Below are 12536 nucleotides of genomic sequence, written 5' to 3' on the forward strand. Positions count from 1 at the left end.
TAATATAGCCTAATATAAAGGAAACAAATTAGTTATAAAAAAAAATTCACCCCATCACAGTTGTCATGAAAGGTAATATTAGCTAAATTAACAAAAATCGTTCTTTATACCAGGCTGTAAACAACTTTTTTTCTGCTGTAAAGTTGGCCATTCTGACAGTGGGCTCAATTGAAATTTGCTCTGTTATGGAGCCAGGACTAGCAGAATTTCGATAAATTGCAGTTTCAGTAACTTCCGTATTGGCTTCCTGAGGGAGAGCGGGAGTTTGCCGCTTGGTCCAAACATCTTGGATGGTTTGAGAGTGAATTGTCCCTTTAACCTGATGGAATTACCCTCTGAAATCAACTTCAAATGCCTCTTAAGTTTGTGGTTACATGTTTCTCTGTATATTCATCTGGCTTAATAAGAATTTTCAAATGCATTTGTATAAATAAATTTGTCAAAACTAAGGAGATACAGTATGAATTGCTATAAAATGATGTTGGACCTAATCATGAATATTTTCAAACTTATTATCTCCAACATTTGTAGATGTCTAAATGATTGAAATCCATTTAAATAGCAGGGTTCAAAAGTTGTCTAGGGCCATGATGGTTTGATAGTAATGAGTGTGAATTGTTCAGAGACTAAAATGTCATGGCTGAAGACAGGACTTATTAGTGAGACGCGCAAAGCTCACAGCTCAATCAGTCCAGATGCATTCCCAAGGGCCAGGCCTCTATCTCTCTCGCCACACTGCCCTTCTGCAACCCATTTATTTCTTAATTCAGCTCTAACCTGTTTCCACAAGATGAAATTGCATCTCTAGCTTTAATTCCTTCTGGTGTTGCAACTGGTTTCGGTTCAAGTTCAAGAAATTTGACTTTCTGCTGACTTACACTCAATGATATTGGCTTATAATAAAAATTAAACATACTTATAATCTTATAGAATGCATTGTTGTGTTGCTGAAATTCATAATGTGATTCAAGTATGTGCTATTATTTGTTAGATAATAGCAAGAATCGCTTTTTACAGTTTTTCAGGTGAAATACCATATAGATTAATATGCACTGATACCTCATCATTAGCAGCTGTTTCTAAGGCCTGATCTTCTAGAATTTAAATCTTTGTAATTTTTACAATCAAAGCCATTTAATGATCCTTGACTGTTCCAAGTTGAAAGAAACATAATGTTGTAAATAATGTAACGAGAAAACATTTCACTGAAGGCTCCAAAGTATATTTTACAGATCCAGAAGTATTAATTTTGACTATATATATATATATATATATATATATATATATATATATATATATATATATATATATATATATATATATATATATATAAGCTATTCAGAATAATATTCTGAAGAAATAAAAAAAAAAATCACCTACGTCCCTATATCTTGGATGGTTTGAAGGCGAACTGTCCCTTTAACATGGTGGAATTACCCTCTGAAGTCCACTTCAAAGACCTCTTATGTTGAAATGAACGCTCCTTAAGTATTAAATATATTCAAGGTTAAAAAAGTTATACTTCAAAAAAAAAAAACGGGAAGGGGGGTAGGGGGGGCTGAGTCATCTCTAGTCCTTCTGCTTTTTTACTGTATGAATGGCCCATAAATCAATATACAGACCCGAGTTATTACACATATTGTATGTTAATTAGGGGTGATTTATTATGTTTGTATGTAAATAGCAAGTCCTCTGTGTACTTAATTTCACAGTTCTACAAATGATTTATCATTAAAGGCAGTGTCAGGGGGGTTTGGGTGGTTCGAAAGACCCACCCCTCACTGACAGGTCCCGAATTTGTCCCATACATGAGCTCATTTGTCCTATTTTTTAAAGGCTATGCCAAATAAACCATCGAAAAAGTTTTTAAGACTAAGTGATATCCTCTGTTGGCTGTGGTGACTTCAGATAATCCGTTTAGGCCAATAGACATAATTATTTTTCATGACTTCAACATCCAGCTGTGCAAGAAAACATACCATCTGATGTACAGTTAAAGTCAGAATTATTAGCCCCCATGAATTATTAGCCCCCTGTTTATTTTTCCCCAATTTCTGTTTAACGAAGAGAAGATTTTTTTTTCAACACATTTCTAAACATAATAGTTTTAATAACTCATCTCTAATAACTAATTTTTTTTATCTTTGTGATGATGACAGTAAATAATATTTTACTAGATATTTTTCAAGACACTTCTGTACAGCTTAAAGTGACATTTAAAGGCTTAACTAGGTTAACTATGTGGGATAGGGTAATTAGGCAAGTTATTGTATGGTTTGTTGCACAATGAAACAATGGTTTGTTCAGTAGACTGTTGAGAAAAAATATACTGTAGCTAAGGAGCTAAGAATTTTGACCCTAAAATGATTTTAAAAAATTAAAAACTGCTTTTATTCTAGCCAAAATAAGACATTCACCAGAAGAAAAAATATTTTCAGACATACTGTGAAAATGTCCTTGCTCTGTTAAACATCATTTGGAAAATATTTTAAAAAGAAAAACAAATTCAAAGGGGGCTAAAAATTCTGACTTCAACTGTAAGTGAAGTCATCTTTTGCTACTGCATTGTTTTTAAAAGAGAAAATATTTTACAAGTAACTTCAATTGTGAACCATGAAACCTTTTAAATTCTTTTAAAAAAAAGACCAATAAGAGCTGTGAAGCAACAAAAGCGGCCCATATTAGAATTAATCTTTTGGCTATTGTTGTTATTCATGAATTTTCAAATGTACTTTAATGTACTTTTAAATGTAATTCAGGCAAAATAGTGCTTAAAGTTTCACTAAAATGCAGTATTTACATCTCATAATGAAATAGTAGCCTCACAGGTCACTGTTTCAAGTTCCGGCTGGGTCAGTTGGCGTTTCTGTGTGGAGTTTGCATGTTCTCCTAGTGTTTGCCCTTTCACCAGGCTGGCTACAGGCCTGGCGTATTGAAATAACGCATTCTTCTAAATCTTTTCAAATACTACCAATCTTTTTCAGCTCACTGGTTTGTCAGCTGAATTTCTAGCTATCTTGCATTCTTTTACAACATTATGGTAAGTAAAAGAATAGGTCAGTATCTTTGTTTTACTATGAAATAGCTGTTAACATCCTTGTGAATGCAGGTAAAGATATTGTCGTGTTCATTTTGCTGTCTTTTGTTCTCCAGCGGTGCTTGAAAGTCCAGGGCAACCATTTCCACATTACAAGTTTAAGTGAAAATAAAAGTCTTTGTTTGCTTTCGTCTCCTTTCCATTTATTCGCCTCGTGATTGATTGATCTCAGATTGGGAAACATCGATCGTCTGTCTGGCAGATCAGACTGCCACAGAAAATGTCACTGATGTCTCTCCATGCATGTTAAATTCATGACAAGGCGAGTTATTTAATATTTCAATGCGTTAACTCTGTGTAATCAAGATTTGCGTACTGATATGATGTTTGTAGAGTTTATTTCTGACAGTCAGTTCTCCAGGGGAATCTCACATCCGTAAATCAACAGCTGGCGTCTGTCAGAAGCATTAGAGCATTACCTTTACGATCATGCTAACACGAAAACAACAGGTAAACACATCCTACACATTCTGTAGAAAGAAAATTAAGCCATAAAAGGCTTGTTCAGTTATTTTATTAAAGTCGTTTTTGATTTGAATTCTTTTTAAACACGTAAACGCTGAAGTAAACGGCCATTGGAAAAAGCTCTTTAAAATTAGCCAACAGCTACACCTGCTGGTGACAAAATGAACTGCACTGTCTTGTAAACGATTAACATTCAATAATTAAACACTTTTAGGACTAGAGCGTGGGTTTTACGCTACATAAATATTGCCATTTGCTCCGACGGAGCAAGCTACATCATAACTGGATGATGAATTGTCAACATTCATTCTGCTTGCTCAAACACAATGTAATACTTGCTTCCTCAGATTATTACTTTAATACCTCATGTGGTAAAATAGTTCTTGTTTCACAACTGGCAAAGTAAACAGTATTCACTCTTTTGCGGAATAATCCAACAGAAAAAGGAAAATGTCATGAGTGTTTATTGTTAAGTTAAGTCACATGATTTAACATTTTCCTGTGAAACTAATTTAAGTTCCTTTGACCTTTTTTTGATGAAGTGAGAAATAGGACAATGTATGCAAAGCTGTTTTTCACATCAACATTTAGACCTCACTGAAAATAATATATGTTCTAAATAAGTCACATACATTTATCAAGTATGCATTTATCAAGTATTTATAATAGATATGAAATTAAAATGATTTTAAAATGAGCTGAGTATTAATTTATAAGTGTAAACAACACAATTGTTGAGATTCTTTTTTTTTTGAGGGGGGGGGGGGGTGAGAGACATACTTAATTGTTTTATGTTCAATCTACTTAAACGTGTAAGGTTAACTTAATCAGTTGTGACACCATGAACAAATTGTGTGGAACCCTATATTTTTTCAGTGTAAAGATATTGGAATATTACCATTTATAATGGATTTTTGTTACTAATATAATTTATTTGATCAAAAATATAATACAAATATAAAACGGTTTTATGTAAATGTAATGTAATATCTTTTTTCTGAGTATAATGTAATACTGTATATTTCAACAGTCATTACTTAAGGCTTCAGCACCATATGATCAATTGTTATTGATGATTAATCATTAAAAGTTTTCTTATAGGTGAAAACGCAGCCAGATGGCATAGTGAGTAGTGCTGTCGCCTCACAGCAAGAAGGTTTCTGGTTCGAGCCCCAGCTGGGTAAATTGGAATTTCTGTGTGGAGTTTGCATGTTCTCCCCATGTTTGCGTGGGTTTCCTCCAGGTGCTCTGGTTTCCCCTACAAGTTCAAAGACATGTGGTATAGGTGAACTGAATAAGCTAAATTGTGCGTAGTGTATGTGTGTATGGTCCTGGTCCTCCAGGCTGGAGGTTAAGCGTTGGGTTAATGACCCACCTCGTAAATAAAATTAGATGTTACGAAACACCAATATAGAGTGGCTAAATATCAACTGCGATATAAAACAGCCCTGGGAGTAAATTATAGGTGAAAACATTTTGTTGTCTGCTTCATTTTTTTGTAAAAAATGTATATTAATTAATTATTTTGTAACATTATAAAGTCACTTTTTTTAAGGTCTGTGATAAATAAAATACTTTTTTAATAGTACTGTATTGTGGTTTACACACTGATATAAAGCAGAACCTCTTTTTTAACGCTTATGATAATAAAATGAAAAGGTTTTTTTTTTTCAAAACAGTATGTAAATCAAACCAGTACATATAATGAATTATGCAAGATCATGTTACTGGACATTGAAGATTACATAAATTATGCTCAAAATTCTGCTTTTAATCAAAGGAATAATTATAATTTCCTAAAATCGTTATTTTAAATTGAATCGATATTTCAAAATAATGTTCTTATGATATATTTGATCCAATTAATGCAACGTTGGTAAGCAGAAGAGACTTCTTTCAAAACTTTTTTTTTAAATCTTCCAAAGATTTGACTAGTAGTCTAGAAATAAACCTAAATCAGTGTCTTGCTATTGACTACAAATTACTTTATCAAACTGTAGTCAGTACTGTAATCTGCTAGACTGCCTGTTATATATTTTGATTACTTTTAGATTACTTAGGTTACTTTTTAAGATTAGTTTATGCCTAAGGGGGGCTTGAGGTTAAATATTACTATTTGAATATTAAATATTTGAGGTAAATATTTCTAGTAATATAACTAAACCTTGCTACTTAGTCTTGCTACTGATTACAATTAATGTTATGAAACTGTAGTCTATATTGTATTCTGCTAGATTGCTAATTTTATATTTTGATTACTTTTAGATTACTTCTAGTTACTTTTTAAGATTACTTTGTCTTAAGGGGGCTTGAGGTGAATATTTATGTATCAAAACCAGTCAATCCAACCGACAACGCAATGAAATCCCTGCATTACAAAAAGATTAAAACATTTTTTTTATATGTTTGTCCAAATCTTCAATAACAAAAGAATGTAACAGCAGTGCTCTAACTGTAATCTAATTACAAATAGAATACACAAGAGGTCTCCAGAGCCCAATATACATGCAATTGCTTAGCTGTCAAAGGTCAGATGTCTTGCTCCTGCTTCTTTTCTGTTCTCAGTGCTCATCTGAAGGTGTCCTTACATGTGAAGTGGATTTATCCCAAATTCACGAAGCATATCCTTGACGTCTTGATGAATGACAGTGCTCTGTTCTTCCCACTTCATCCGCGTGTCTGCCAGGTGAGAGAGCAAACTGTCCAGACAGCCCTGCACCGGGCCAGCAGACACCAATTAATAAAAACGCACTCAATATAAGATGAAAAGTAGCTTATTAAATGGGGCATATCTCGCCATCTGGCTCACGCATTTAGAGGTGCAGATGGTCTCTACTATTCTAAAATACTAAATGCCGAAATGGATAACCTTGCGAATGGCAATTAGATCTGTTAACACTTTAATTAACCGTCAGTTCAATTTGTTTTACTATACCATTAATTACACCTCATTTGGTTGAGGTAGATTACTCTGTCACAACTTTGAAATGTCACCAGGCCCATTTTACGCCATGTAACGCTATTAAAATTTGTCATCCATTCAAGCATCTAATGTATGCATTTTGGACGCTTATTATAATCACTTACGTGCAGTATTTTCTCACACTCTCGCTCCATACTGTCCAGTTTGCTCTGGAGGTCAGAAATGATGGCGTCTTTTTCTGCTTCTGTGTTTTCTCGCAGCTCTCTTTCCGATTTTAATTCAACCTGACACTCGGCTAATCAAACAGAGGCCTTGTTTGTCATCAGTATGTCAGTGGAGAGCATGTGTTTGGTTACAGCACACACTGCCTATCATGATAAGCACAAGAATTTGAATGTGTTAATAAATGGACTCACCGAGCTGCTTCTCAAGCAAGTCCACACTTGCTTCTAGTTTATCCGCTTTAGACTGCAGGTCTGTTTCCATGGACTTGTATTGACGGTTGAGATCTGGTTACAAAAGTTAAGTAAAATACAGTATTACAATTAACAATACAGCATACTTCTTCCTCTCCTTCTCCCTTTTTAACAACAAAATATAACGATATATACGATTTGAACATCATGTTATCGCATACAGCTCTGAAAACATTTAAAGGGGTGGTCCACTACAATATTATATTTTAAACTATAGTTGATGTGTAATGTACCTATGTGAACATAAACAACATCACTGAATGAATAATGCTCAAAGTTCAATACAAAAGAAGACATTGGCTTTTACAGAGTTAGCTTAGAAAAGCCTACAGCGAACAAAGTTTGAGGACTACAAAAAAAAATACATCCGGGATAATAATATCATAAACCCTTCTGTTTAAGCCCATTCACCACACGCAGACACCCGAGCAGCGAAGGGGCGTAGCCAGAGGCACTGTAATGTATTAGCAGAGAAAGCTAAAATGCTGTCCAAACAGTGCTATTTCCTCAGAGCTTCTTCTGTTTCTGTATTTGGATTCCAGCGGACACAATGCAAAGAAAATTTTTAATTATGTTCCAGATAATTAAAGAAAAAACATATATATACAGCATATATATATGTATAGCATTTGACAAAGGACAGCTTCTAGAATCCCTCCCAGTTCAGTGCTGGATTTGTTAAAAACTCCAGCTCCAACCATAATAGACGAAGCTGTGAATTGTGAGCCACAGCCTGTAAGTATTTTTTTGTTTGTTAAAATTGATCTATTACATGCATAGTGTCTAGCGTTAACAGTATGTTGTAGCAAGGACAAAATCAAGGATGTAAACAACAGGAAATGCTGTTTGGCACCGCTACCAATTTAGCTACAAATTCATTTTTATCCATACAAAAACCTGTAAACACCCACAATCTTCACCAGAGCTGCAGTGTTTCTCTATGCAGCTGCTTTCTCTACGTAAGCAGACCTATCCAAGCCTCTTGAGGGAGGGCCTTTTGGAGGAACAAATATGATCGTCATTTTCATGGTAGCTGAGTAGCTGTATATCAAAGTATGATATATGAAAAAATAATGTGATTTTCTATAATTAAAGCATGAGCACACATTGCTTTGCATCTTATCAACACAACTAAACCTTTAAAATACACTCTGGACCACCCCTTTAAGAGACTTAAGAAACTTGTTCTTGATATACTGGATTTATTAAGTGTTTTTGAGTGAAAGGTTAATATTTGCTTTATTCTATAAAGATTATTTCTTTATAGTTTCAAATAAAAATATTGTAATTCAGAGCATTTTCACTGCACTTTTCTTGTTATTTTGCAACAAAACAGTTCCCTGTGGCAACATTTTAATTGTAAATTTAGAATAAATATGTACAGAATAAAATAAATATTCAGTTTTGGTCAAACACATAACTTTAAATCATAAATATAGAAAAACTGAGACTATCCAATATGGTCAGATAATTTGTTTCATAGCTGTATAAAATAATTAAATAATTATATTCATAAAATATAAAAATTATAATGGTCAGAAAAATATGTTGCACCAATGTGAGTTTCTTGAGCACATAATCCAAAATATTAGAACTGGATTTCTTAAAGATCTGGATCATGCAACACTGAAGACATAAAAATCTGCTTGTCAATCACATAAATGCCTTAAAATAGAGCAGTTCTTTAAAAATGCAATACTATTTCACAATATTTTATGTTTTATGTGATCAATAAATGAAGGTTTGGTGTGTGAGAGAGACTTTTTCTAGCATGTCTCCCACTCTTTATATTCCGAGAGCAACTTCCTGTTTGGGGAAGTCCCACTCAAAATGACAAAAAAAAATCAAGTTGTCCTACAAATAATCTTTATCTGTGAGTTTTACAGGATGAGTTGCATATTTTTTTCATGTTCAACTTTTAGACAATAATAGACATAATAATGTAATGCTTTGTAATTAATGTGAAATAGTATATCAGAGTTCTTTTCAGTCCACCACATTATTTTTCTCATGGTTATTTCCTTTATTTTTATTTTGCTAACAATATTAAAAAATGACAGCATATACCATGCATTTGTGGTTAGCTCACTCAATTTAATTTTGGAAATATCTCATGAATAATTCCCTGGAATGCACTAAGAAGCTCTCATTTTTCAGACGAATGCTTTAAAATATATTATATACGAGTCTACCCTTATCTGCAGAAGCATTATTTAAGATGGTATATGTCCACTTGGAAAAACATAGTAAATAAATAAGTATTTTTCAACGTGTTGTTTTCTAGAGCACATATTTTTTTAATTGAGGGTCTGACAAAAAAAATGGGGGAAAAAATGAATAAATGTAAAATAAAGACTATTAAGGTAAAATAATATAATAGTTTACAGAAAACAAGCAAATAAAAGTTTGATTAAATATTCTATTTTTATTATTATTAAAAATTTGATTAAAGAAATTTAGATATATAAATTAAAAATCATTAGTTGTAAAAATTTGATAACATTAAAGTTATTAATGTGCAAATAAGTGAATCAATACAGTAGCCTACTAAAATGAATTGACAAAAAAAACATTAAACAAACTATATAGTTTTCAAATAATGTTTCAGACCCATTTAATATATTATTTATAATAATGTATATTTTTATGGAATAAATTGAGTCTAAAATGAGTCAAGAAATCCGACAATCGGGCTCTCTCTCACAAGGATAATCAGATTGGGGGGCCCTTGACATAATAAATGAAAACCTCCTAAGCTAGGCTTTAACTGTACTCTCATTTTCACCAAGGCAAGCATTTGCGAAGTACAGCATAAATCATATTATGAAATGCACATTGTTGATGCAGGTGTACTCTATCAGTAAACCTGGAATAAAGCAAGTACTGTATTTATAAAGACCTGCAGTGATGTCCTTCATGTCTGATCGTTCCTGACTGAGCAGCTGCTCCAGATCTCTGACTTGACTCTTCAGCTCATCTCTCACTGCTGTGGCCTGACGCGCCACACCACTCCTCAGTGCTGACAACAAACGGGTAGTTCAGCCAAAAATTAAAATTTACTCACTATTAACTCATCCACGAGTCAGTGGTTCAAAAACATTCATTCTTTCTTCTGTTGTACACATAAGATATTTTGAAAAACGATGAAAACCTGTAACCATTGATCTGTGTTAGGGGTAATGCATTACAAGTAACACTTTTCTTTACTTTTCTAAATAACTGTTAAAGTAGCGCATTGCTTTAAGAAAATTAAGTAATAATGTTTGAATGACTTTTTTTTTATTTAACACAAGTCACTTTTTATTTTAATTAATTCGCTTTTCAAAAAAGTATCAGCAAGCGTTTTTTGTTTTTAAAAGATGTCTAATAGACGTCTAAAACTTGATCATCTTGGCTAAAACAAGGCTAAATTTGGTCTAAGTCTAAGTCTAAGAGTAGGCCAAAACTAGACATCTAGAAACTAGAGTCACCAAAGAAACAGAAATAAATGACTACACATATAAAGTCTGTCTAATCTGTCTATTTAATGACTAGTCTAGTTTTGGGCTATTCTTAGACGTTTATTAGATTTTCACTGACAGCCCAAATTTAGCCTTATTTTAGCCAGGCGTCTACGTTTAGATGTCAGGTTGAATCAGGCACTCACTGAGAGAATGTTTTCATTATTCTGAATGCATCAAAGAAAAGGAGAGGGGATTGTTTCAATGGACAATGATTTTACATGACTGATAAGATAAAAAGTACAAAAAGTAGCAAACGATTTCTTTAAACTTTCAGTAATCTGTAAATACGGCATAGCTCTGGGGTCAGGAAGTTCTCAGATAATAGATAACCTTTTCTATTAAGGAATTTTTTTTATTTATTTAAAATAAATTTTTTAATAGTTTGTTTTTTTTTTTAAGGAAAATTAAGGTTATACCAGCCTGATCTCATGAGGAGACGTATGTTTTATCAGTTTAGTGGGTTAGAGTTTAGAGTTCAGTCATATGAAAATTTACTATTTTAAAAAGTAGGCGAGGCACCAAACCCCTAAACCCAATCGTTATTGGGGGATAAGCAAAACGTATTAAATTGTACGAAGGATATCGTAGGAATTCATACGAATTAGCCTCTAAATCAAAAAGTTACAAATGGCAATGAGATTGTGTTAGTTATACAGTGCATTGTTAATAGCACAGCTTCCCTTAAAACAATAATAATAATTAAAAGTTCTGAAAGAGCCTCAAGCCTTAGCAAAGGTTATGAAAAGAAAAACAAAAGTAATACAAAAGTAATGTATTGCATTACTTACCATAAAACTAGAGAATGCAACTAGTTACTTTTTGGGGGAGTAACTCAATATTGTAATACATTACTTTCAAAAGTAACTTTCCCCAACACTGTCATCAGGGGCAGACTTAGCCAATAAGCAAGGTAAGCAGCCACTTAGAGCCCTGGGAAATTAGGGGGCCCCAACAAATGCCAAAAATTGCCTAAATTAATCATATAGGTAGTTTATAAATGTTCTATCATATGTTGTAAAATCTGTATATAACTGTTAAGATTTTAACGTTATTACTTCCTTTCAAAACCAGGGGCCTTATGAATCGTGGAACAATACTTACGTACTGCACATGCAAATATTAAAATCTAATCATATATACGGCTAACTAACCGTACAAAATAAGTTTGTGAACTTGTTTTTTTATTTGTGAATTTTTTGTATTTCATTTTTACATTTAGAAGATAATGGTTTCACTTAAAATATATTGTAACATGCAGTTTATTATATATCTATAAAGAAGAAAATGTTTTGAGTTTCAGTGCTTGGGCACCATACCTGGAATTGCTTAGGGCCCCCAAAAGTAGGAATTAGAAATAAGTCAGAGGTTACAGGTTTGTAGCTTTCTTCAAAATAACTTTTTTTTTTATTTAACAGAATAAAAAAGGCTGAAACAACCAAAGGTGAGTAACTGATTACAGAATTTTCTTTTTTGGTGAACTATGTCTTTATAGTGTTTTATTTGAATATAACGTAATGAAGCAGAGAACAAATGTAACATTAATAACAGTCCAATAAATAATTATATTTGCCTTACCAAGGTGTTCCTTTAAAACAGACACATCTAAGACACTTCTCCTGTACTTCTCTGTAAGTCCATCATCTATATGAGGGTGGGAAACAGAAACATGTAAGTCAAAAACCAACTCCTATTTTGTGTATAAAAATGTTATAGTATAACAAAAGCACCCTTTTCTGGCGTGCTTTTTTTAGTCTTTTCTTTTTTGCTGCCTCCTTTTCCTTTCTTCTTTGGCGGCATGATGTAAAAATCCTACTAGTCCTGCATCTTTCGGACGGAGGGAAAAGTTAATTGTATTGTGTACACAAAACCGCCTGGCAGCACGTAGGCGTGGTCAGTGATCTTAGCCAATCGCCTGTCCCGAATACTGATTACTGTTGTTCTACGTAACCACATTACACCACGTTACAGGCTGGTTGCCTTGGAGTGTGTGTAGTCGTTAAACCGCGCTGTGTGTGTTGTTTTATGGACAATAAAGTCTTCCTGTGCAGTTCTGAATCGCTTGAATTGTTTAA

The 12536-nt window shown here is 33.2% G+C and overlaps 1 protein-coding gene across 1 annotated transcript; it reads right to left on the reverse strand.

Annotated features, from left to right (window-relative positions):
* Window positions 1–5946: 5946 nt before the first annotated feature.
* Window positions 5947–12292, reverse strand: drc12 (dynein regulatory complex subunit 12 homolog). Its single transcript, NM_001111210.1, is given in 6 exon segments — window positions 5947–6275; window positions 6650–6780; window positions 6902–6994; window positions 9861–9980; window positions 12040–12105; window positions 12192–12292. Coding segments are annotated over 6 exon segments (609 nt in total). The 5' UTR covers window positions 12262–12292; the 3' UTR covers window positions 5947–6146.
* Window positions 12293–12536: the final 244 nt, after the last annotated feature.

Source organism: Danio rerio, chromosome 15, assembly GCF_049306965.1.
Source record: "Danio rerio strain Tuebingen ecotype United States chromosome 15, GRCz12tu, whole genome shotgun sequence".
Taxonomy (NCBI): Eukaryota; Metazoa; Chordata; class Actinopteri; order Cypriniformes; family Danionidae; genus Danio; species Danio rerio.